This window comes from Colias eurytheme, chromosome 24 (genome assembly GCF_061535395.1).
Source record: "Colias eurytheme isolate Ceu_HAF_F1 chromosome 24, ilColEury1 Martin Lab GWU primary, whole genome shotgun sequence".
Classification (NCBI taxonomy): Eukaryota; Metazoa; Arthropoda; class Insecta; order Lepidoptera; family Pieridae; genus Colias; species Colias eurytheme.
This window is the reverse complement of record NC_143003.1, coordinates 4,600,395-4,627,291: the sequence shown is the minus strand read 5'-3', so window position 1 is coordinate 4,627,291 and position 26,897 is coordinate 4,600,395. Positions and strand designations below refer to the sequence as shown.

The following is a 26,897-nucleotide window of genomic DNA, read 5'->3' as shown; positions in this document are numbered from 1 at the left end:
TTTATTTATTTATTTCGTGTTTTTCTAATTATGTTAGAGACAGATTTTTAGACTGTTTGTATCTTTTTATAATTTATTTGGGGACTCGGAAAATTCTTGATTTTATTGTAAGTTTACAAAACAATCACATTCATATTAAACAAATATGTATATAAGAAAATACGAGTATTTAAACGTATAATATGTCCATTTATACAACTTTATTATTTTTTGACCTCAATCTTTAACACTTAGCGGCAGTTTTTCTTTGTTTAAATAGTTATTTAGCAAGACATTTGTATGAATATAGCAACTTGAATTTATGATGAAAATTTGGTAGAAAACCCGTCTTCCGCGCTACATCGTGAAATAAGAGGAACCGTGGGCGGAAGCCAAAAATAAAGCAGTAGGAAGGCTTAAAAATATTCTTTATCCTTTAGATATTGCATTTTGCACTGTATCGTGAAATACATCTTTTTAAATTTAATATACTATTTAATATGAAGGAACATAGGTAGTATTACTATACTATATTTAGAATAATGATGACCTTTTAAAATACTTTTCAAATAGACTTTAGATATTGTTTTATTTTTCTCTGGTAAATGACACTCAGGCACGTTCCGTTTCTTGTGTTTTTATTGAATGCCTTATGAATCGATTTGATTGTTACTGGTGGTAAAGAAACGAAAAGTTAGAGGATTTAGGTTTTTGATAATAGAAACTAATAGAGCAATAAACGAGCAAATATTTTTTTCATAAACCTTCCTCTATCATTCTTTACATGAGAACATTATCACCATTACATACATGTTTGAAAACAACTGTAGATGGGGAATTTTTATATGTTTAATTTAATTTTACAGACAATTTTATAGAATAAACTGGACTCTACCAACAGCAGCGCGCGGCTTCGCAGTTTTAATCTAAATTCCGCATATACCTACGTACCTCACCTATAATAATTATAATAATTAGATAATGTAGCTTTCCAGACATATGTTTCAGAGGTCCTGGTAATATAACAAATAATGTCCTTTAACGATTAAAAATTTAATTTTAAAGTCTAAGAATGTTACTGTTCAATCTTTTAATTTAATAATAATAACGTTTAAAACGTTATAAAACCGATATTACAGAACGTTAACGGTAATACAAACAAGGTTGTTTACGTTGTTTTATATTCATAACGATGTCAAAGCGGTGCTTCACGATGTTTGAAAGTGATAATAATGTACTTGGAAATATATTTATTGCCTATTAGCGTGAGGTTCAATATGAAATCAATAAGGATAATAGGATTCTATTAAGGTCTCATTTAAGTATAGCCTTGACGACTGAAAACTGAGGATTTTAATTTGAAACAAATTCGTTAAATGATAACAAATTTGCTTTGCGATTTTCGACGTTCATGTTTTTTTTTCCTCAAAATATATTCGAAAAAGTTCAAGTTTGTGTTAAATGTACGATTTTTGATCTTCTAAACTCAAAATAAATGTAAATAGAAGTAGGTACTCGGCAAAAATTTGTTGTTCGTTAGAATCGATATCGATATCGACACATACATAAATAAAATCCTTCCTTATTATAATATTATAATAGGTTATATTCGTATTTATTAAATATGATATAAGACATCCTTGCAACTTTGCCGTCCTTTTTCTTTGTCATTGAAGTAGGTACTTACCTACTTTTTCCATGAAAAAATCGGAAGTGTTCTTACGAGCGGACCAGGTTCATAATAATAACATCACTTTGTATTTCTTGAATTAAGGGAAAAGGTAACTTGTGTATTCCTAGTTGTTCATCTCCACCGCAAATTTTCAACAACCTAGAAATTAAATTAGACATTAACATATTGTGTGTAGTTATTGTTATATAGGTACTATTTTGTGTAGATATTATGATACAGATAGTAGCTGAACCTCGCGGTTTCATCCGCGTGGCTCCACTCCAGTTGGTTTTAGCATGATTATATAAAGATTAGCTTTCCTTGATAAATGGGCTGTCTAACACCGAAATAATATGCCAAATCGGACCAGTAGTTCCTGAGATTCAAAGCGTGTTCGAAATAACAAACAAACAAATTCTTCAGCTTTATAACATTATATAGATTAAAAAAAATCTGTAATTGTGTTAAAGCCCTTGTTAATTAACTTTAAATCCGTAATACCAAGTATATTAATTTAAACTAAAAACGTGAGCGTACAAATAAAAAAGCCCCCACACTACAAACGGCCATTAAATCATAAAACAATAACAATAAGTATAATTCGAAATGGATTATTTGCGCGGGAAATTAATCTGTTTTTAATGAACTTCGCTTATCGTTGAATCGGTCAGACGATTGCTATGCAAAATGCAATTTGGTCACTATATATAGGAAATACTCCATCGAATGGCTATTCCGCGAACAAATCACTTTATGAATTACGTTTGGCTCAATTGCTAGAAGTATTAAAAGCGTACATTCATTATTGTGGACTTTATAACCTTGCAACTTCGCGGTTAAAATTCTGGGAATTTCGATATCATTTAAATTAGAACTAGGGTATTAGAGTAGAAAGACTGTAGAGTAGAAAGACTTTAGAGTAGAGAGACTTTAGACTAGGATCGCGTAGTGGTAAAGTTGCTTGTTTTTCATTTGTTATGTAGTGACGAAACATAATTAGTGGATGATATTATAGCGATTCGAGTTATACAATTACCAACCATAAATACATAAATTTATAATCGCGATGATATAACGTGTAATAATAAAATTATTAGATACCTTATATAAATTAAATTGGGCATATCGTAGACCGATCTCTTGTAATCCTCTTTAGAACTTCAGTCACAAAAGGGTAGGTTGTTAGTATCAGGGTATTAGCAAAAAGAAAAATATATTCTTACAGCATAATATCGCCATCACTTAAACCACGCCCCACAAACTATCAGCGTATACTCGAATATGAATATAAATGGATTCCGAAATTTGTTTGTTGATGCATATCTACATAATATGTATAAAGGAGGGTATTTAAACATGTATGCTTCAGGCGGAATGTAGATCGATGGTTTGTAAAGTTGTCTGTTCGTTTACAGTGTACATGAAGCTTTGACTTCGCGTACATTCAGGTTGTTAGATGTTAAAGTCTGAATTTATTATGTTTTAAGTTTGAAAATCGTATTTTTGAGCATTTTTGACCATTTAGAGCAGTTGTAGAGTGGTCATGTGTTCAGTTAATAATAATAAATAATAAATAATAAAAAGCCCGTTTATTTCCAATCCACAAGAAATTTTGTTACAGGTAGTTTACATACTAAAAGCTATTTTACATATTAAAAATCATACAATTTTTTTTTAACTTAAATTTTAATCACTAATACTAATTTAATTTTTTTTTATTTATTTTTTATTTTTGACGTTATCCAGTATCAGTACCATTGATTGGAACCCCTTCTCGGGTATAGGCCTCCTCCAACTTTTTCCAGGTATCTCTGTCCTTTGCCTTTTTTCTCCATTCGTTTCCTGCTATATTTTGTATATCTTCTATCCACCTTTTTTTAGGGCGTCCTACATTTCTTTTTCCCTTCGGCCCTTTCCATATAGTTGTCTCCAGTGTCCATCTTTTGTCCGTACATCTTGCTATATGTCCCGCCCATTGCCATTTCTGTTTTAGTGCAAATTGTAAAGCGTCGATGATTTTTGTCTTTCGTCTTATTTTTTCACTTTTTACTTTTTGTATTTTTCTTATTTTAAGTATACTTCTTTCCATTGCTTTCTGGCATGCTACTATTTTACTTTTTATTTTGGAGCTGTATGTCCACGTTTGGCAACCATATGTAAGGGTAGGTAAGACACATGTGTCCAATACAATTTTTTTTAGATGAAGGGGGAATTCGCCTTTTAAAATTTCCTTTAAGGACCAGAACTTTTTCCAACTTATATTAGCTCGCCGCACTACCTCTAGTTCTTCGCTTTTGTCTTCGAAGGATAGTTGTTTGCCTAGGTAGATGTAATTGCTGACATATTCAAGTGGCTTTCCATTTAGGAATATAGCATGTCTGTGGCTGTTCGTCAGTATTTTTGTTTTGTCCTCGTTCATTTTAAGACCTACTCTTTCACTTTCTTCATTAAGGTTGTTTATCATTTTATCTAGTCCTTTACTTGTTTCAGCGAAAAGAACAATATCGTCTGCGAATCTGAGGTGTGTAAGTTGAGCTCTGTTTACTCTTATGCCATCGAACTGCCAGTTAAGATTGTTAAAAATGTGTTGTAGTACCATTATGAATAACTTCGGTGAGAGCGGGTCGCCTTGCCTTACTCCTCTGCAAATCGATATATCCGGACCTCGAGACTCTAGTTTCACCTGACTCACACAACCCTGATAAATATTTTTCAGGACCTTTACGTAGTTTTCGCTTATGTTGCACTTGCTTAGTGATTCCCAAATAGAATCATGTGAGATCGTGTCAAACGCTTTGGCATAATCGATGAATGCAATGTATAGTGGGCGGTTGAACTCCTGATATTTCTCCATCACTTGTTGTAATACGTGCATATGGTCTGTAGTAGAAAAACCTGAACGAAAACCTGCTTGTTCTACAGGCTGGTAGATATCGATTTTCGGAGCTAGACGGCTTTGCAGAATTGACGCGAACAATTTGTATATACTTGAGAGCAGACTAATCGGACGATAGTTAGAAATATCTTGAGGGTCACCTTTCTTATATAGAAGTATTATATCAGATCTTTTCCACTGCACTGGCACCTGACCAGTTTTCAGAACCATGTTAAACAAGTAGGTAAGTGGGCGAGCTAGTAGGATAGCGCCAGCTTTAAGTGCCTCATTTTGTAAACCGTCTGGACCTGGACTTTTGTCTGGTTTGAGTTTTTTAATGTGCTTGATGACTTCCTCTTCATTCACTAATGGCACGTCGTTGATACTTTGGGAAGTCGCTGTTGCTACATCAATTGTATTGGTAGTAGGGTTGGATTTTGTATATAATTTTTTGTAAAAATCTGTAGCACAGCTCAAGATGTCTTTTCTAGTTTTAGTTACTTCAGATGTCGATTTTATGTTTGGGATCCAGGTTTTGTGGGTTGTTAGTTTCTTGTAGGCTTTTTTTGTGCTTCTGTGTGTGTTTAGGTTATTCTCAATTATTCGGTACCTATGGTCTTTGTAATCTTTGTTAATCGCTTTACTTGTAGTTTTAAATAATGTGCTTAGTTCTTTCTTCATTTCTTTAGACTTATGCTTTATTTTTAAAAGTTCGGTTCGTCTTGTAAGAAGCGCTTTTGTAGATTCGCTAAGTATTTCGTTGGTAGTTTTTAATTTTTTATTTTCAGATCTGCATGCAAGGCTGGCAGTGATGGCGTCAACTAATTTATCGTAAAAGGTTGGAATATGTTCTTCTTTTTGTGTTTCTATTTTAAGTATGTTAGTCTCTAAGTTTTCCAAGTATAATGATATGTCTTCATTAGTTTTGAGTGGCTTAGGTTGCGCTTTGAAATCTGTTCTGCTTTTTTTTCTTAGGTCTAGAATATACGTAGCTCTAACTAAGCGATGATCAGACCGGAATCCAAGGCCATGTAAAACTTCTACGTTCCTAATCTTTGTGGGTTGATTCGACAATATAAAATCAATTTCATTTTTAATGTTACCACATGGTGATAGCCAAGTCCATTTGCGGTTATTTCGACTTTTAAAGAAGGAGTTCATAATTGTAAGTTTATGCTCAAGTGCGTATTGTATCAGTTTCTCTCCTCTTTCATTTCTGATTCCATATCCGAATTTACCAAGAACAATGTTATCGCTGTCTTCCGTGGTGGGTTTGCCGATTTTGGCATTAAAATCACCGATAACGAGTACTTGGTCAGCTGCCTGGCTTTGGGCTACTTGCAAAGTTTCATAGAATAAGTTGATTTCTTCATCTGTGGCCTTTTCAGTAGGTGCGTATACTTGTATTATTGTAACCATTTGATTGTTGTATTTAATATTTAATAGTGCAACACGGTCTGAGAGCGCTGTGAAGCTTACAATGTTGTCTTTATATTCTTTTTTAATTAAAAAGCCGACTCCATATAGGCCAAGTGTTTCGCCTTTGTAACAGAAAATATAATTATCATGTTCTTCGATTACATAACCCATTCTTCTCACTTCCGCCAGTCCAAGTATGTCAATTTTTATTTTTTGTAGCATGTATGTTAGTTCTATAAATTTTTGGTAAGTTGATAGTGATCTTACGTTGAACGTTCCAATCCTTAGAGTCGTTTGTGGCAATTTTTCCTTTCTAGGTATTACTTTGGTATTAGTTGGAGGGTTGTGGTCTTTTTCCCCCACGGGGACCAGCCGGCTTGGGGGAGGTTGATTTTTTATTCTAATTTCTTTATCCATTTTATATTGTTTTTGTTTTCGATCGCCGGTAACTGATTGCTATTGTTTTGGTGTTATTGTTGAGAGTGTTGAAAGTGAGTTTGATCGGCCTCTCATCATATCAAAAGCGTTTATTCTACTATTTTTTGACGTGCTTGGTATTTGTTGCTTCTTTGGCTGTGCTTCGACTTGTGGTGATGTTGATTTTTCTCTCTTCCTTTTATCTATGACTTTTGAATTTTCTTTTACTATGAGTTTATCGTACTTTATGTACGCCAAGTTTCCTTTTTGTCTTTCTTGCATTAGTTGGGGTTGCAGTGACTTCCTAATTTCTAATGTTTCTTTAGAGTAGTCTTCTGTTATATATAATTCTTTTAATTTCTTTTTATTTCTCATAATTTCGTTTTTTTTCCATCCACTTGTCAATGAGAGAAGCATAGGCCTTGGTTTACCATTTTTATTTTTTGATCCGATCCGAAAAATTTTATTTATTTCATAATTTTCTATCGTTATGCCTAATTCCTCTATGAAACACTTTTTAATGTATTTCATTGCATCCAGTGTCGACTGCTCCTTTTCCGCTAAACCATGAATAATTATATTATTACTCTTCTTTTCTCGCTCTAGAGACTCCACCTTCTTTTCCAGCTTTTCTACTTTAAGTTTAAGTATATGATTTTCTTCTACAACGGGTTTTAATTTTTCTTCCATTTTTACGAGCAATGTGTTGGTAAGTTCTGACGTTTGATTTTGCATTTCAATCTTCATCTTGTCGAATAATAGTTGAAATTGTTCGTCCATAATTTATGTGTAATTGTATAATAATATAAAATATTCTCCCTTTTTTTGTTTTATTTTTTGTCAGTGGCAACACTGCAATCAGGTAAAGAATGTAATTTTGACATCTATGTGTCAGCTGTCTTTTATTATGACAGTTATGACTTATGAGTTAATTGCAAGATTGATACCAAATGCTGTTCTAACCTCAATGTTTTGCCAATATTTGTTGATCAATCTTCCTTGTAAATCCAGTAAATAGCGCGTTGAATATTATTAGGATCTCTCAATCACACTAAGAATTTTCTTTGAATATAGTAATAAAGTTGAGACTGTGACTTTAAACTATTATGTGGAATATTTTATACGGAGCACTGACACTTTGATGTTTACAATACGAAGTACCGGAACCGAAAAAAAAATGTGTTCAGTTACAAAGACTGAAATTAATAATTGTGAAGTACATTTTTCCCATACTACTTATATAATAAAAGCAAATGTTTTTAGTTAAGAATTTATGGATGTTTCTTATTCTTTCACATAAAACAGCTCATCAGATCTGTAGGAAATTTGGTGGAGAGGCAGACTATTGTCTGAATTAGCACATGGATACTTTTTACCTGAGTGGGTACAAAGCAAGTAATGCCACGGGTACAAGCTATATATAACCATAATATATATGCAAATTCTGTAAAATGTTACATGAATAACCACAGGCGTTTCGGCATCTTCCAGTTACATTGTTTAGCCAATTTGAGTACAAGTTTGTCACAAGGCAAGTGAGAACCAGCAGCCATGTTATAAACTCTTGTTTCTCAGTAAATGAACGTCGTACGCTTGACATGGATTTTAAAGCCTTGTATAAGTAAAATAGGGTTATAACAGTGGCCCTTATTTATATGATACTATAGTTTTTTTTTACTTATTTATTCTTCCATGGAAATAGCAAACTGTGCGGTAGAAAAAAAATACTAGCACGCAAAAAAATGTACACTCTCAATTTAATTTCTCTATAGATTAATAAAATAATTATTAGCAATAAAAATATTATTATCATCTCATATACCCTAAATCTTCATCATCATCATAATCATCAGCCCATATACGTGTTCCCACTGCTGGGACACGGGCCAACAGTGGGCCAACACGAACTTTTGGTTCTTCGACATGTCGGTTTCCTCACGATGTTTGCCTTCACCGGTCGAGCAGTGGTGATGTTACAACATGAAAAATAAATTTATTTCCTGCGAACCCGCCTGGTCTCGAACCCCAGAATTATCGATTCAAAGTCCGAGGTCTCACCACTGAGCTACCACTGCTTCATTATATGCTAAATGGACTTTATAGTTTTTCATACGCTGTATCAATGATAATAAATAGATTGGTTATAAGCGCTACGGAAGTTCCACGAAGAAGCCACGTTTTAACGTGTGCTATGTTTGCCGTTTTTGGAGATCGAATGTTGGTAACCTATCTACACTTTTAACTTATTATATCACTAGCTTCCGCCCACGACTTTGTACGTGCATCCCCGTTTTTCCCCGTTCCCACAAGAATTTCGGGAAATCCTTTCTTAGCGGATGCCTACGTCCTAACATCTACCTGCATGCCAAATTTCAGCCCGATACGTCCAGTGGTTTGGGCTGTGCGTTGATAGATCACTATATCAGTCACCTTTGAGTTTTATATGTATAGATTGCGCTGTACAATACAAATAAAATATGAAGGTATGTAACTACTAAGCATATTATTTATACGGGTTTCATGAGCTTTCAGCAATATTTGCATGACTTACTGAGTCTAGACGATCTTGTTTTATTTATAAAATGTTTAAATTGTAACCCACCCTAGTTTTGCATGTATTTGTATATTTTCATAAGTTTATTAATGCATGTCAAATGTTAGTTTAAATATGGGTTAAATTTATATAAGGTGCAAGAATTTAAACAACATCAAAAACACTTTAAATATTTTATTATATTAGATAGGTACTTAAATCGAATCATAAAATATTTTCTAAGTGAATGATGATTGACCTAAGTTTTATTCTGATTTGTGATATTTAACTTTTTTTTAAATATAATCGATAGGCAGACGTTTGATCACAACCCTACCTGATGGAAATCCACACATGTCTGCTTAGGGGGAGCCTATTCAGTATTCACCCTAGCTTTGAAGAGGTCCAGGGTCCGACCGAATTATGATCGCAATAACCAGCAATGGTTAATTTGGTATAGTATGAATTTGCCAGTCAGTTCAATTCACAGCGTGAACTGTCTGGAAATAAGGGGTCATAATACGGCCCCAGATTGTATTGCTTGGGAAAAATGGTGGTAGGCAGTGAATTGTTTGGATATTTCAATGATGAAAGAAGACTCACTATGTAAACTATTAAAAATCTATGACTACGTCCTAGCTATATTTATTCCACACTTAATTCACATAGTTAAATTTGAATTGAATTGAAATTCAAACTAATGTTATTGCAAACGAGAGCAATCTAATTTCATTTGGAATTCACAAACATTTCCATTTTACTCATATATTGGTAAATTCTGGCTGAATTTGGAACAGTTTCTCGTAATGAATTGCCTCTTGGCCGCAATAAGTATGGATGCCTCTGATTTGTTTTTGGTAGATGATGATTGTAGGTAAAATATATGAAAATTGAAAGTAAATAACTATTTTTTCATTATAATTTTCTTTTTTAGCACACAAAGTCATCTAAGATATTACATATACATTAGAACATTATTACCATTAATCTAATTATTATTAAATTTATTGTTTATTTTTTCACCTATACGTATACTACATTATTACAAAGATGAAATACTTTTTGTGTGTTTTTACCAATTAAAAATTAAAATTCTTACATTATTATAACGCTTCATTACTATAAGCTATGTTATATTTGTTTTAATTCAAGTCCAACCGAGTAAAGCCCGGACGAGTAACTAGTACTCATGTATTTTTGAGGACCCTGATAATAACAGCTTAGCGAAATAATGACAGCGTAGCTGTAGTAGCGACTCATAACAATATTGTAACAACAAATTATATTTTGTAGTAAAATAGAATTCTTTGACGAGGTTATTTCTAGGCGCAAAGGCTGAATAAAAAATGACCTACATTTTCACAAAAGAGGCAAAGGGTGGATTTTAAAAATAAAATAATGTTACAGGGTGCATTTTTTTAACTTGTGACATATTGAAAAGGGGAGTTATTTATGTAGTAGACGACTTTAGCTATGCAAAAGTAGAAGAACTTATTAGGTTTGAGCATGCGATAAAAATATAGGCCAGTCTCATTAATCATATTAAAATAGAGACGAGTTTTCTTTTGAAAATAAACCTGCAGAGCTACTTTAAATTTATCAGCAGTTAATAGGGTAGAAACTGACAATATATTTTCAAATATTTCTTTTTCAAATAACGTTTATGTGCATACTAGCTGCGCTCCGCAGTTTCACCCGCGTGGCTCCGCTCATGTTGGTCTTAGCGTAATGATATTAAATATATCTATAACCTTATATACCTATATACCTTATAGCCTTCCTCGATGAATGGGCTATCTTAACCCCTAAATAATTTTTCAAATCGGTACAGTAGTTCCTGAGATTAGCGCGTTCAAATAAACAAACAGACTCTTCAGCTTTATAATATTAGTATAGATTTACTTCATTCGTTTATTTACTGGGTTTCATAAAAACCTTTTATTAAAATTTTTGCAAAATATTTTAAAGTAAGAAAGTATATATACAAACTTTTAATTTTTCTAAATCATAAATGGTACGGAATAACGTAATTCAACTTGACCCCTTTAAAAGGTTAAGAAAGCTGTGGCACAGTTGTATTTTCCTGCCTCTATAAATATCGCAATTAAACACAGCAAAACCAATTTTTTTGGATGTATATTTGGGTATAACCGCGAAAAATTGTACATGAATTATTTTTTCAATGTTCCCATTTTATTTCTCATATGGTATCAACGTTTTTTGACAATAAGTGTTTTGTTAGATATGTAATAAAAGGTATGCTTGTGTTCTTTTAGATTATTTCATAAAACTCAATCTATCTCTTGCAGAAATATTTTATTTTATATTTTTTTTACTGGCTCCACTTTTATGTCCATATAAAAAATATTTGTCCACCTAACACCCTTGTGACAAAAACTGATAACCCCTACGAAATGGTATGACTGACTCGCATTTTTATGAAAAAATTAAGTTATTCGGTTCTTATTCAACATGTACATAAAAATCTTTTAATGCACAAGGCCTTAATCGATTTTTTATTATTATTTTAAAAACTGTCCACTTTTTTTATACGTGTGTAACGTCACGTATGTAACGTCTCTAACTGCCATACTATAAAAATTATCAGAATCCTTCTCTTATTTTCTTGAGTGGCAACACTATTTGGCATGCTGGCAACATTTAAAAAACAAATGCAGCCATTTTTTCTTTGAGAGAAATGGTGTTTTGTGTTGATGTGAGATTTGTCGCTCGAAAAAAGGGTATTTAAAGTGTTCGATTGCGAGGTAAGTATATATATTCTGTCTTATTATTATAAATCTTTACGTAGGTTTACTATAAAACTAAAGAATCAGACTACTTCGTGGTTCTTAGCATTCACAATCGAGTAGTAATTTTAATTTAAGGTTATGTCGCCCGCATTTTTTGTCATGATTGTAACGATGTGTAACGAAATGTGTTACGTTACAGTCGTGACATATTGTTAGGCTTAGAACACATAGGTCTATTAAAAAATTGCGCGAAAAAAGGACGATAATATTTTCAAATCTAAACGGCTGAACGGATTTTGATGTGCAAGATATCATTGGATTGGTCTTTATCTATAGTTTTCCATTAGCTTAATATGTTTTACCTGATTGTACAAAAAAATAATAAAATAAAATAATTAATAAAAAATGTATGCGTGTACTAGAGTACACACGTAAGAAGTGAAACTTCTTTATGACCTTAAAAATGTCACGAGTATGGCGTAACGCAAAAATGACACGCGGCGTACGGCGTAACGCAAAAATGTCACGCGTACGGCGTAACGCAAAAATGTTACACTAAATTTTTGTCCAACCCCGATAAATAAGTTTCACTTCAAAAATATAAAAAACTGACACTGCAAATTCATAACACGCAGTCGGAGGCTATATTATATAAGATGTATAGAATGGGTAGAGGCCAGTAATATTTTGTAGCTGTGTAGCCTCCGAATGCGTGTTATGAATTTGCAGTGTCAGTCGGGTTTTTTTAAATTTTTTTTATTAATTATTTTTTCAAATGAGAAAATCAAATTACAGATGGCGTTGACGAATGCCGAAAGGAAAAAAAAATATCGAGAGAAGTTACAAGTTCAAAATCCCGAGAAATATAAAGAACTACAAACGAAAAATGCAGAAAGGAATAAAAAGCGGAAAAAATATCAATTTTTTTCAATACAATTTTGATTTATGCATCTTTTTGTTTTAATTCATTATTTTATGATATGAATTGCTTTTACCTACCTATATCTCCATTTTTTCCTGTCGTGTGAGTGTAAGACACCGTGTCGACGTTAATTTTTTAATGCTAGGAAGATAAGATAACTGTTATATGTACTAAGCTTTATAATGGTCATGTAAGTAACATTCAGTCATGTATGTAACGTTTGTTATGATGTCATGAATGTAACGGTACAATTTTTCGCGGTTTTACCCATTTACGTATATTTTTTATAATTTTTAATACATACAATTTTTATTATAAAAATCTTCAATTAAAATTGTAATTGTAGGCAACATCTCGTTTCATTTGTGTTAATAGGTAATATAGGTTTTTTAAGCATGTGGTAAGTAATTATTACACTAATTGTATTTTTCTATTGTGTTGTTGTAAAATATTATTAACTGATGGCTACACGTAAATTATTTATTCAGAGTTCTTTTCTTACGGTGCATTTGCATCAAACGAGCGAATGCTCTTTCTTACCGCTCTATGTCAAATTCTTCTAGTGTAAACAGGCGTAGAGCATCTTTCGTTGTTCTTAGTGCGTTCGAAAAGATTCTATGCAATGTTCTTATACTGAACAACACTGAATACGAGTTTTCGTTTACACTAAAAGATCACGAAATAATGCTCTTGCTTTAGCTCTACGTTCGTTTGATGTAAATGCACATATATTGTCACACTTTAGAAACACTATCGTACAAATTAAATAACTTCATCAACATAAATAATTAAATAATGTTAATAACTTATGACACACAAAACTACATAATCCATACTAATATTATAAATGCGAAAGTAACTCTGTCTGTCTGTCTGTTACTCAATCACGCCTTAACTACTGAACCAATTTGCATGAAATTTGGTATAGAGATATTTTGATACCCGAGAAAGGACATAGGCTACTTTTTATCCCGGGAAATAGGATAGGTTTTATCCCGGAAATCCCACGGGAACGGGAACTGTGCGGGTTTTTCTTTGCCTGCGCGGGTGAAGCTGCGGGTGGAAAGCTAGTAAGAAATATAATGTACCCAGACATTAAGCAGACATCACAAAAAATTCAAAGGGCATTGATACATATCAAACTTTACCCGATTATAAATTTTCATAAAAGTTGAATATTAAATGAAAAAGGTGGAATGGTTTCATGACGGACACTTACCGTAAGGGTGTGTTACACTAAATTAATTTTAGTGGCTTCGCCTGGCTGTTAGCCAACTGGGCTGTGTATACAGACTTATACGGATGGTCTTTGGTTAGGAGAGTAAATTGTAATTGCTATTTTTTGTGAAGGAGGTTCGTAATATCGGAGATGTTAAGTAACAAAAGGCGTCTGGTAAATATTATGTCTTTATATGTATAAGTTTGGAATTTAATGTGATGCGGGAGATACTTCGTAGTGCTATTTAAGTTTTGCTTGCCTACGATAAACTACGACAAATATATTTGAATTTTGTTGGATTAAATAAAAAAATGTTTTTATTTAATTTTAATACGGTTTACTAAGCCAATACTGTTGTAACCAGTGAATAGTCCGAGATCCAAATGTTAACAATATATTGTGACATCTCAACATCTGCTAACCTGCACTTTGCCATCTTAAAAAATATGTGCCCAAGTAGCTTGTGTCTCTGCAGTAGCACCAGATTTAAGCTGGCGATGATGAATATTGTTTGATTGTTTTTTTCTTTTTTAACAAACGTACCAGTTCTATTTAAACATGCTTATTTTAACCGTGAGTAATATTAAACGATCGGACTTGACTTTTTACGTGCCCTCCATACTCCATAGTACGGAGGCGCTCAACTGATATATCCACGCGGTCACCCATCAATAAACGAGCCACGGTATACCTTGCTTACCGCATAGTTTACACATCAATGAGTGCTCGCTGTACTTCGAATGCTATTAAAAATATAGCTTGAAAAACTTAAAAAACACTTCAATTAGTTTAAATTATTGTATTGTCACGATTGCTTGATAAGTGTACAAAGTTTGAATTAAATCTGTCCGTTTAAAATGGGTCAATATCGAATCTAAAGAAATCGCTTACATATTATAGGTGAGGCTTAGGTTACATATAAGTATATAAGCGTGACATAATACAAACGTTATATATTATCGAGTAAGTAGTCGTTTATTAAGAAACTAAACTGAGTTTGTGCTTCAAACAAAGACTAATTAATATTCTCAATAGTGTTTTAGCTAAGCGGACAATTATTAGCCGTTAAATTCTTTTTAGTCACCTGCTTGCATTTAACAAAAGCAACGCTGAACTTTGCCTTTAAATAAAACGTTTTTGTGACTTGAAAATATTATATTTATTATCATAACCCATTGACCACCGTAAGGCCCGATCGGGGCGCGACACAATAGATTTTCTATTGTGTCTGTGATTCCGAGGACTGATGGAATAATATATATTATTATAATAAATTATCATTCTAGAAACCGAAGCGACGATAATATTCTTATACAGGCTTCGTGCCAAATATTAATATATTCTTGTTAATAAAATTCGTTGGCAACGGAATAAACCGAGAAAGGATTCTCAGAAAAGGCTGGTAAACTAAAGTTGATATTCCGTGTATCTCATATATTATGGAAAAATCAATTAGACGTTGTGAATAATTAAATTCCCATATAAGAGTAAATCTTCTATCTTATATATAAAAACGAATCGCAAAATGTGTTGGTAAGCGCATAACTCGAGAACGGCTGAACCGATTTCGATAATTCTTTTTTTATTATATTCCTTGAAGTACGAGGATGGTTCTTATGTAGAGAAAACGTAAATATGTACCACGGGCGAAGCCGGGGCGGACCGCTAGTCCATAATAAAAATGAATAGCCAAATGTGTTGCTTAGCGCAAAAATCGAAAACTTTTTTATAATATTCCTTGAAGTATGAGGATGGTTCTTATGGAGAGAAAATGTATACATGTACTACGGGCGAAGCCGGGCGGAATGCTAGTTTAATATAAAACCGTTGAATTACCGTACACTAATTATTAATTTGGAATTAAAGTGTATAGAACTAGACTGTACTAATTTATGAATCAAAAGTTAATTTTAATTACTACCTTGAAATACTAGGTCAAGGTTGGTTTTAAAGCAATTGAGAGATGAACTAAATTATCTCTATGGAACGAAAAGTAATAATGAGATACATCGATTTAAATATAATATAAAAGTAATTAAACTTTGTGCCTAATACTATTGTAAAGTGATTGTAAATATATTTTATAATTATGAGTTACGTGAATGTGTTTCTAAACTCTTTAGCTGTTTAAATTATATTAGTAGTATGCGGCATTGGTATAATATACAAAATAATAATAAATACGGTTTTATATACTCGCACGAATAGGACGCGTATGTGCAGCTCGAGGGTTTTAGAGAGACTGATCAATTATGCGACGTAAGCGCCAAATTTTTCATAATAATGAAGGTAGAAAATTATTCCTGTTAATCGTGATTTTATTCCTATCCCCTGAGTATTTTATTGTGTCTCAAATACAAAAGTACGAATGTATTTTATAAGAATCATAATCGGTTTTTCATTCTCTATTCCACATTTATCGTCAAATCGATTTGAAACTAAATAATTGATTAAAATACATAGATGGAATACGCCGATGCATTTACACATTAAATATTGAATTGAAAAGGAACCATAACTCATAATGATTTATTACCAAACGTGACGCATATTTCTATAAGACGTCCTATCAATTTACTTAAAGTAACCTTCAAATCTATACTAACATTATTAAGTTGAAGAGTTTGTTTACTTGAACGGGCTAATCTCAGGAACGACGGAAACGATGAAATTATTTCACTGTTAGATAGTCCAATTATCAAGGAAGGCTTATACTATTTATGTATATAGGTACGTTTCATAACGTACTGGTATTGGTCATCCAATAGGAGTGGAGCAATGAGGGTAAAACCGCGGGGCACAGACTGTAGAATATAATAATGTAAATTATGAACGAGTTCATGTGTACAATACCTTTTCAATACAGATCATCAAAGCTAATAAAGCATAAAACGTAATAGAACTCTCATTCATATCAATCGACCCAAGAATTACTCGTGACGTCATTGACCCAGTATGACCTATTTCATTAAAGCTAAGGGCAAGTTTTCACTAACATTGCACACTGCGATTATTTGCGTTCATTCCAGTCGCAAAGTTTTAATTGAGCGCAAAATTGTTACAATGCCCGCTGCATGGAGTTTTTAGACAATTCGCGAATTTTAAATGCAACATTGTTTAGATCTGTTATGGTTTATTTGCTTAAAAACGTTTTCAGTTAAAACATGATTGGTAAAAATTAATTTAATTATTACAACTTTAGTATTTTATTCCTCATTTTAAGTTGCTACCTATACAAAGCGAGGAGACAAGAAAGCAAAAGCAATAAAACATTTAAAATACTAAGATAAATCATGTACCCAGAATTTAGATTTTAGACAACACCACAGAAGACTCCATCCCTCCTCACTTTTGCATTTAAAATAATAGTGAACATGAAGTTATTAAACAAATGTAACGCATTATTTCGCTTTCATTATAACCAGGCCTTAATAATTACCGCTGATAAATCGTTTGTTGGTTGTATAAATATGGGATAGGTAATACATTTGTGAGCCTAATTATCTGCCTATAGGTGATAATATTGTGAACATCTCAAATAAAGGTCACGAAAGATCCATTTTATCCAAATATTGCTAAACGAAACTGATACAGTTCGTCTTAGCTTAGGAAAAAATATAACCAGTATAAGAAGAGCTTTCTATTGTTTGGCTTCACTTGAATTACAGAGGTTTTGGAACCTTCTAGATACTTATCCGATCTTTATGAAATATAGTATACAGTACTCCCAGTTTATTGGCACTTTGAAGTCAAAATAATTTTACTAAATAGTTGAATGCGTTGCTTTATTAATCTATACTAATATTATAAAGTTGAAGAGTTTGTTTGTTTGAACGCGCTAATCTCAGGAACGATTTGAAAAATTCTTTCGGTGTTAGATAGCCCATTCGTTGAGTAAGACTATAATATATTATCACGCTAAGACAAACAGGAGCGGAGCCACGCGGGTGAAACCGCGGAGCGCAGCTAGTTTTTTATATGCACTGTACAGAAAGTCAAGGCTAATTATACAATTTGTTAACCATTTTTTTTTCTAGTAATCTGTGACAAAGATCCATCCATCCATAAGTCAGAGGAACAATTTTGGCTCAATTATCATAGTCAATCAAACCTTTATTCTATTCGATAAGAAAATAACTCGTGAGTTTGATAAAAAGTATTGTTTAATGCTGTAAATTGTATTAGATATGAAAATTATCCTTTATCTAATTCAAGTAATTTTAGAATTTAACCGCAATAAATAATAAAATCGAGATAACAATTTTAATATTGCAAGCCTGCGTCAGGTTACATTGTTAAAATGACCGCTGAAAACAGAATTCCTACACCTACCTCTACCTCTCTCAAAGGATCTTTTTGGTTTGTATTCACGCCAAAAAAACCTAGAAAACAGAGCTATTGACTAAGTCAATGGATACAATAGTACTGTGCTATACTGTGTTTAATTGAATACAAAAAACATGTTTTCAGTGTGTTGTTTTATAATTTCAGAAAAAAAAGAAAATAGAAACAGTCTCTTGTGGACTACAAAATAGTTTTGAAGTGAAACTTCTTTAGGCGCGTTGAGAGTGAAATTTCAAGGTCATGACAGTATCGTCACGTCATGGAGTAAGGCGACGAATTTGTTATCTTTGAATCTTGCACAAGAAGTGTCAGAAACATGTGTGCTCGGCACACACGCTCTTTTTTTAATAGGTATTTGCTTAAAAAAATATAGGTTATTTATTCCAACACAACTTCTAACTGCGTCACTTTGGTATGAGAAACGTATCTAAAACTAAATTTATACAGACTAACATTTAACATTTAAGAGCTATCGTTAAGAATTGTTATGTTATTTCTTTTACAAATTAATGTTTCTAGTTTTCCAATACATCTTAATAAATTGCCAGCAATACTAACTCTAGTTGGTGAATAAGTTTAACTAGGTTAGCAAATAGTAAGGATACACGTACTATTCGAAGAAGGCATTACTAACATCTTGTAGTTTCGCTGTTTCAATTCTCGGAGATCTAAGGTTACATATGCAAATGTAGGTATGTCTCAAGTTTCTTTATATCCGATTTTATAGTAGTTTATTTGCTTTGCATGTGGCATCTTCTTGTTTCATAAATGCATATAAAATCCTTGGTTGTAGTTTTATGATATGCACTAGACTATAAAGATTGAATATGATGTAATTTTTACACAAAATCATGTTATTTTCCATTGGAATTACATGCATAATTTGATAATTTCATTCATTCTTAGTTTTTAGTTCTTATTTAATTAAGTATTAAAATCATAGATTTTGAAAGCTTTTTAATTCAATCACTAGCTTGCCCAGCAGCTTTCCTGCCCAGCTGTTTCGTGTTTTCTCGAACACTCCTGTGCCCTTATTAAACGTTAAAAATTAGCCGAATTAGTCTAGCCGTTCTCGAGTTTTACGCTTAGCAACACATGGCAATTCATTTTTATTATAAAGACCTTTTTTTCTTTTATATTAAAAGTAATAATATAAATTCTACACAGTTAAGTAACACGTCTGTAAGTATATAATAATATATTTAATACAGAACCTTTTATTGCTTCAAAAGAAATATAAATTGTAGAAAGGCTCTCAGAAAGCTCCCGTAAATCCTGTCACCTCACTTTATTCATATAAAAAGATAATAAACTCCAAAATAATACGAGCTTTTCAACTATCGACGTGCGCATTAAAATTCACTAGCTTACAAAAGTTTTCACTTGGAAGCTTCGAACTCGAAGTTTGGAGTTAAAAATGCATACAATTATTTATCTCTTATTGATATTGTAAAGGCTATTATTATGTAATATATCATCGTGTGTTGAAAATAATTAAAATACACGCAAATAATACTTTAGGATACATTTAATATAGTAGGTATATACTATTTTACACGTTATATAAAATATCGAAGTAAGTACTAGACTAATAATATGACTATGTAACAGTTAACAATGAAGTACAATAACTATTATCAAGTCTTAATTATAAAAATGAGTTATTATGCAATATGTATTTGCGTACTAGCTTTCCGCCCACGGCTTCGCCCGCGTTTTCAAAGAAAAACCCACATAGTTCCCGTTCCCGTGGGATTTCCGGGATAAAACCTATCCTATGTGTTAATCCAAGTTACCCTCTATATGTGTGCTTAATTTGATTGTAATAGGTTCAGTAGTATTTGCGTGAAAGAGTAACAAACACATACATACACATCCTCACAAACTTTCGAATTTATAATATTACTAGCGGTCCGCCCCAGCTTCGCCCGTGGTACCTACATGTTTAAACTATCCTATCTCTCAAGTTGGATCGAACTGCACATGGTGTGTGAATTTTATTATAATCGGTTAAGTGGTTTAGGAGTCCATTGAGGACAAACATTGTGACACGAGATTTATATATATTAAGATGAAGATGATTATTAAGTAGGATTCCTGAAGCCAAACTCCATTATACGTAACTTGAATTAAAAATAATTAATGTACTGTTCGATTTATTTCGCTAAAGTTTATACAAAATGTTCATACGAATGCTATACTATTCAGTGGTTTCTAACAAAAATAGAAACCACTATTTGCGGATGATAGATGCATCGCTGGAACACAGTTGAAATGGAGTAAAGTTTTAAATATTGGTTACTAGTCGTTTCGGTAGTTATATGAATAAAATACAACATCTTTATTTTTGTAGCTGTATATTTTAAAATCGATACAATTATATTATTGCTTTAGCTTTGTAACTAATAGTATTAAACAAAGTCGCTTTCTCTGTCCCTGTCCTTTTGTAAGCTATCTTTAAAACTAAACAACGGATTTTGATGCAGTTTTTTTTAATAAATAGAATGATTCAAGAAGAAGGTTTAAATATATAATTTATTAAGTTTTAGTCAAATCGGGCGAAGCCGCGTGCGGAAAGCTAGTGAAGTATAATAGCAAACTGAGTTAGAGTATCTAAATTAAATTTTGGATATAGATATTATCTAATAACTAATAACTTTATATGCTACTTTACATTAGTATTGAAGTTATTAAATAAACAAGTGATAACTGCGTTAAAAACAACCGACTTCAAACTTGCACTTGCAACATTTACAAATACAGACAAAAATGCTCACAAAATAAAAACTACTGGGCCTATCTGAATAAAATTTTTATGGGACCAATTCGACACCATCCCGCATTGAACAAAAAAAGAATCACGTAAATCGGTTCAGAAACCACGGAGTAATCGGTGTACATACATAAAAAAAAAACATACCGGCCGAATTGATAACCTCCTCCTTTTTTTTGAAGTCGGTTAATAAGACACGATCACATTGCCTAACTACACAAAGTTTCTATCTTATCTCAACTAAAGCTGTCAATATCAATATCTTCTTACGTAAAACTAGAATATCGTCCGAGTCCTCTTATTTGGTGTGGCTGATATATTTTATACTAGATTTCCGCACGCGGCTTCGCCCGCGTTTGCAAAGGAAAACCCGCATAGTTCCCGTTCACGTGGGATTTCCGGGATAAAACCTATCCTATGTGTTAATCCAAGTTACAATCTATATGTGTACTAAATGTCATTGTAATCGCTTCAGTAGTTTTTACGTGAAAGAGTAACAAACATCCATACATCCATACAAACTTTCGCTTTTATAAAAGTATTAAGATCTGTTTCAATTAACATTTTCTTATTCTCGTGAATCGAACCCAGGACTTAGACATACTCTTATATATTACTATTACCACTGTAACAAAACCGCGGATTCCTATAACATAAAATTAACAGTAGGTACTTATTCTAAACCAAATCTTCCTTCGCTAAGATAACAAAGCCGATCACATTCGATCTAGCTACATTGTAAAATAGTCCCCATTACGCTCAACTTTGTACGGCAATTTGTAACCATTAGATTTAGGTAGTTAACCCTCGCCTGCTGAAGGTAATCTGCTCAGTAAATAGACTGAATCACAAGTATATTTGATAAAAGTTATTGGAGGGTTAACGCTTGTTAGTATTGATTGCACGTAATTGTGAGTCGAATCGCTAACTCGGTTTTATAATTCTTGTACAGGGAGGTTTCTGTGTAATGTATTTTGTCGTCAAACGAATTTTGTGAAGGTAAAAGATTGTATTTTTTGTTTGTTACGATTTAACGGAAAAGCTATAGACTTTTAAAACTATAGAGATTTTTCCTATTAGAAAATTACAGATTTTTTGCCAGTAATATAGGTTATAATTCATTTATTTATATCAAAATATTAAATCATTCTATTATTTTATCAATAAGTAGAGACAAATTGATATTTGTGAGAGTATGTATATTCAGGTTAGATAAAACACTCCTACGAGAATGCTTGTGTATGAGATGGCTTAAAATTCAAGCATTTGCATTTTAAAGGAGTGCAATATTAAACTCTTTTAGCTCCTAAATTGTCCTGTAATTTAAAATGTATGAAGAAGGTATGAAGATTATTTTTACGAGTATAAGTTACAATATCTTTTACCTCCAACACTATTATTTATTGTCATTGTATACGGATATAACAACAAGTATATAATATAAATATTTACAATATTTTCTATGACAACATTTTTGGTATAAGATAATTTGCAAAGAAAATTTTTTCCTTTATCAACTTTGTAACAAAATACTTTTCCGTATTTTCTTTCATCAATTACTCATTGAAGCCTTTCTAATTAACCAAAAACACTTTATTCAGATTTAAGAAATTCATCAAATTACATGAACATCTACCGTTTCCATTAAATGATAATAATATATTGGAGATTTCTGATATTTTTTTTTATAGTATATAATATAATTATTATACATATCATAATTTTAATGATGTTGACTATGGTTAAGTATATAAATTAAAAGCAAATAAATTTTAAGTAAGCAAATAAATAAATATTACTTTTAATCGTGTTATTAATACAAAAAATATACTTTAAGAGCTTATTCGTAATTCAATTACATAACAGAAGTACGCGAATTGAAAAACGGAATTTACATTGATGGATTCACAGCGACCCATATCACATTTGTACCGGGAGTCGGGAAAGTCAGGGGCAAACAAATGAATTGGTCGGACGCTAACTGCCCCGCGGCACGCGAGCGTATGACATTGAACTGACAAAACGACGACGCTATAATCAGCCCGCGTTTTAGGGTTAATACGGTTTTGAGACGATTTGGCAGTTTCGCTTACGGGTTATACTTTTATGATAATATACGGTGGGCTTGGCTGGCTATTATTAAATTAGAGCCGTTTGAAAAATTGTAAACCTTTTAAAAATGATAGGGTCCGGTTAATGTTAGAATTGGCTGGTCGGAATTTTCAATGGTTGATGTTTCTTAAAGAATTATAAGAAATGGTACTACTTGAAAATAAAAAATATATTAATTAACTTCTTTCTTGTATGTTCAAATAGATGCTCCCTGTTCGATCGTTTCCGCGTTTAACCGAAATTGATCTAGCAGAGGCTATTTTGAAAAGTTTTTCTTACTATCTAAGGAGTCATAAACTATAGGCACAATTTTATATGAAAAATGGTCATTTTTACCTGGACAAAGTCGAGGCTGGGCAGTGATAATACATAGAGAGGAAAAACAAAGGCTTTGTGGAGAATATGACATGAGTAGGGTCAACATAATATCGCCAAAGTTTGACAATAAACAATATTGATGACGGTATTTTTTTAACAAAGTCTACTTTATATTTAGCGAAGAAATCTTGTAGGTATGTATTGAATACTAGTTACACGCATTAGCCTTGGATTGGTATCCAAGTTACCACTGTTAAACGGTAATATAATATTTTAATTAGCTCTGTAACTTTTAAATAAAATAATATGAAATAACGTGCAAATACAAAACTACCTTTTAAATCAAGTTGGGTACATTAATCATTTCAAACCCTTAGTGTTAAATGAATAATTCGTTAAATAAATTTTACTTAAAAATACAAAAGAAAGCACAATCAAACAGGATTACATAAAATCGGTATTAATTTCGCCTTTTCTATAACCGCGGGCTTGTAATAACTTTTTACGATTTCGAAAATTAGAGCAATATTTCTTGACGATACCCTTTCAAAAGTCGTTAAAAGAATATTAGTGGAGGGTACTTTAATACTTTTAACATGATTGCTTTTTTAAGTAATGAAATGTGATATGAGTTTTATATTGATTTTATCATTATACATTATGAGGTTTTTACATTTACTTTAAAAAGAACTAGACGAGCGTTCGTTACCTAGATTTCTACGAATAAGTACATAAATCTGTCTGTGTGTAATGTGAAATTATATAATTTATATAACGTACGTCGATTTCCTATTTGTTATTACAGATAGCAGCTTTATGCGTAGGTACTATGTGTACACTATAAACCCTTTTAACTTCTATAAAGATTATACGTTTAGTCTCAACTATAAATTATCTCCCTGGGGATGTACCCGGGATCTCCTGTTGTCATGGTAACGCACACCTATATGCGCCTATATACGCTATAACAAGAAAGTGAGAGGTGTTCATATGAAATAAATAAATTTGAAATAAGTAAATCTACACTAATCTTATCATTATTATCATGCTAAGACCAACAGGAGCGGAGCACTGCGGATAAAACCACGGGGCACAACTAGTTTCAAATAAGTATGTATGTAATTTATTTAGACCGTCTTAAAAAGTGCAATGTTTCTTTTACCTGTTATATTACGTCATGCATGACGTCATGATAAAAATAGAGATAAAAAAAACTATTCAACGTTCTTTCCAAAGGTTCTTTCTTTGTAGGTAATAATCCCACACGTGTTGTGCATATTATCATGGACTAATAGAACTTGAGTGTATTAGTCTATGATATTATTAAATAATTAAATATCTAACAATATAAAGATTTTTTTTTTCAAAATTTATTTCACAATGTTCAAAAATTAAGGATTATAGTTCATATAAAAACAGGAATAAGAAATTGCACAGTAAAAATAGTCACAACGCGTTGTAGAATATTACACAGAGACGTGTCCCGGTTATTTTTAACTTGTTATCAAGCCTTATCTGGAAAATTACGGAAAAATAATTAAAATGTTACTCCTTTTTCTTTTGGGCCCTTTGTTTTATCAAAGTTTTAATTTAATGCTTGATTTGTAATTAAAGAGCGAAGCTAAGAAAAAAAGATGCACAAGAGAAATTAGAAGATTGAAATTACTAGGTTTGGGCTGTATTGTGTCTGTTCGTTTGTATGTAAGTTATGTATAAGTTAATTGTTAGTATTTCCTTGTGTTTGATTTTACGCGAGTATTGTAGTATTATAAATTATTACATTTGGATTGTCTCAGTCTCCCCGTGACCATGCTCGCTGCAAAGTATGCGAACCGTCGGGAAAAATGTAATGAACAAATGAATAATATAATTATTATGTACTTTACAATTTTTAATTCTAAAACATACAGTTCTTGCGAATGTGCTCTCCTTCTTTACAATTGTAAATTTATGTATGCGAGGTATTTTGTGATTGATTTTCTGTCCGTACCTATTCAAAAGTTATAGGGATATTCCTATACATTGCTTATTGTTTACAAAAAACTTTTACACTTTATAGCCAAATAACTAACTCTTATGCCAAAACAAAATATAAAATCCTTCAATCTTCGTACAAACCTGTCGCCCTAGTCCCTGATAAGTTCTTTCCATATGTACCGGACCGTATACTAGATACCTCTTATCAAGAGCAATTAAACAAAACTTCATAAAACTCCGAACTAGAACTAGAAACACATCAATAGGCTGTCCAGTCCCGCTGGCGCCAAGTATATCGATCATTCGGTAATTACCTCGCCCCAGCGGCTTATATTGTTTGCGACAAACATAATTATGTGGTCCCTTTTATGACCACTAAATAACCGGAATTTCTATGCTTCTACGTATGTAAGCGCGTGAATGTAGTAATTAGATACGGAATTAATATATCTATGTTATTATAAAGCTGAAGAGTTCGTTTGAACGCGCTTATTCCAGGAACCACGGGTCCGATTTCAGAAATTGTTTCACTGTTAGATAGTCCATCTGTTGAGGAAGGCTATAGGCTATATATCATCACGCTAAGACCAATAGGAGCCGAGCAATGCGGGTAAAACCGCGGGGCTCAGATAGTTTATCACTACTGCTTACTTTGAGTAGGTATTTATAAATCTTTGTGTATTTTATCAATCACTAAATGCGAGAATAATTAGCCGTTTCGTAGGTTTACATACAGCTTTTATAAGAGAATCAGTCATAACTCATAACCCTGTCTGATACAAAGCAATACCCGTATTTATGCTGAGCTAGAATATTCAGTACTCAATACATTCTATACGACTGAACCCAATCGTATTGTATATCTGTTTGTTTGTAACTTATTTTGTGATGTATCATTATTACTTTGTTCTAAAACGAATGTAGTATCCATATACCTAACATTTTATGAACATATTGTGTCTTATTATTACGATCAACTAGTACGTAAGTATCACAATACTAGATTTCCGCCTGCGGCTTCGCCCGCGTTTGCAAAGGAAAACTCGCATAGTTCCCGTTCCCGTGGGATTTCCGGGATAAAAACATTCCTATGTGTTAATCCAAGTTACCCTCTATATGTGTGCTAAATTTCATTGTAATCGGTTCAGTAGTTTTTACGTGAAAGAGTAACAAACATCCATACATCCATACATCCTTACAAACTTTCGCCTTTATAATATAAGAAATATTAGAATATTAGATTCCTTTTTTGATTAAACTTGCTACGATAATACCAAAAGCCTGCATGGTACCTAAAAAAATAAAATAAAATAATTTTATTTTTATTATAATAATAACTAGCTGTGCCCCGCGGTTTCCCCCCCCCCCCATTGCTCCGCTCCTGTTGGTTTTAGCTTATTGAATTTTTCAAATCGGACCACTAGTTCCTGTGATTAGCGCGTTCAAACAAACAAACAAACAAACTCTTCAGCTTTATAATATTAGTATACCTAGATAGGTAGAAGCATAGCAAAAATCTGTCTTGGGACCTTCTGGAATGACAATTTGCCATTACTTTATATTATGTCTGTCTGTTTTAATTACAAA

General features: G+C 32.4%; 1 protein-coding gene and 1 long non-coding RNA gene across 2 annotated transcripts; one reads left to right on the top strand and one right to left on the bottom strand.

The window, feature by feature from the left end:
* Positions 1 to 5,949: 5,949 nt before the first annotated feature.
* On the bottom strand, positions 5,950 to 7,527 carry LOC149897953 (uncharacterized). The gene has a single exon (XM_090115862.1). It carries the CDS (start codon positions 7,140 to 7,142, stop codon positions 6,402 to 6,404), a length of 741 nt encoding a protein of 246 aa, XP_089971988.1. The 5' UTR covers positions 7,143 to 7,527; the 3' UTR covers positions 5,950 to 6,401.
* A 3,524-nt stretch (positions 7,528 to 11,051) lies between these two features.
* LOC149897952 (uncharacterized) lies at positions 11,052 to 12,595 on the top strand. Its single transcript, XR_016458130.1, has 2 exons — positions 11,052 to 11,660; positions 12,441 to 12,595. It is a non-coding gene; the product is annotated as an uncharacterized LOC149897952 (long non-coding RNA).
* Positions 12,596 to 26,897: the final 14,302 nt, after the last annotated feature.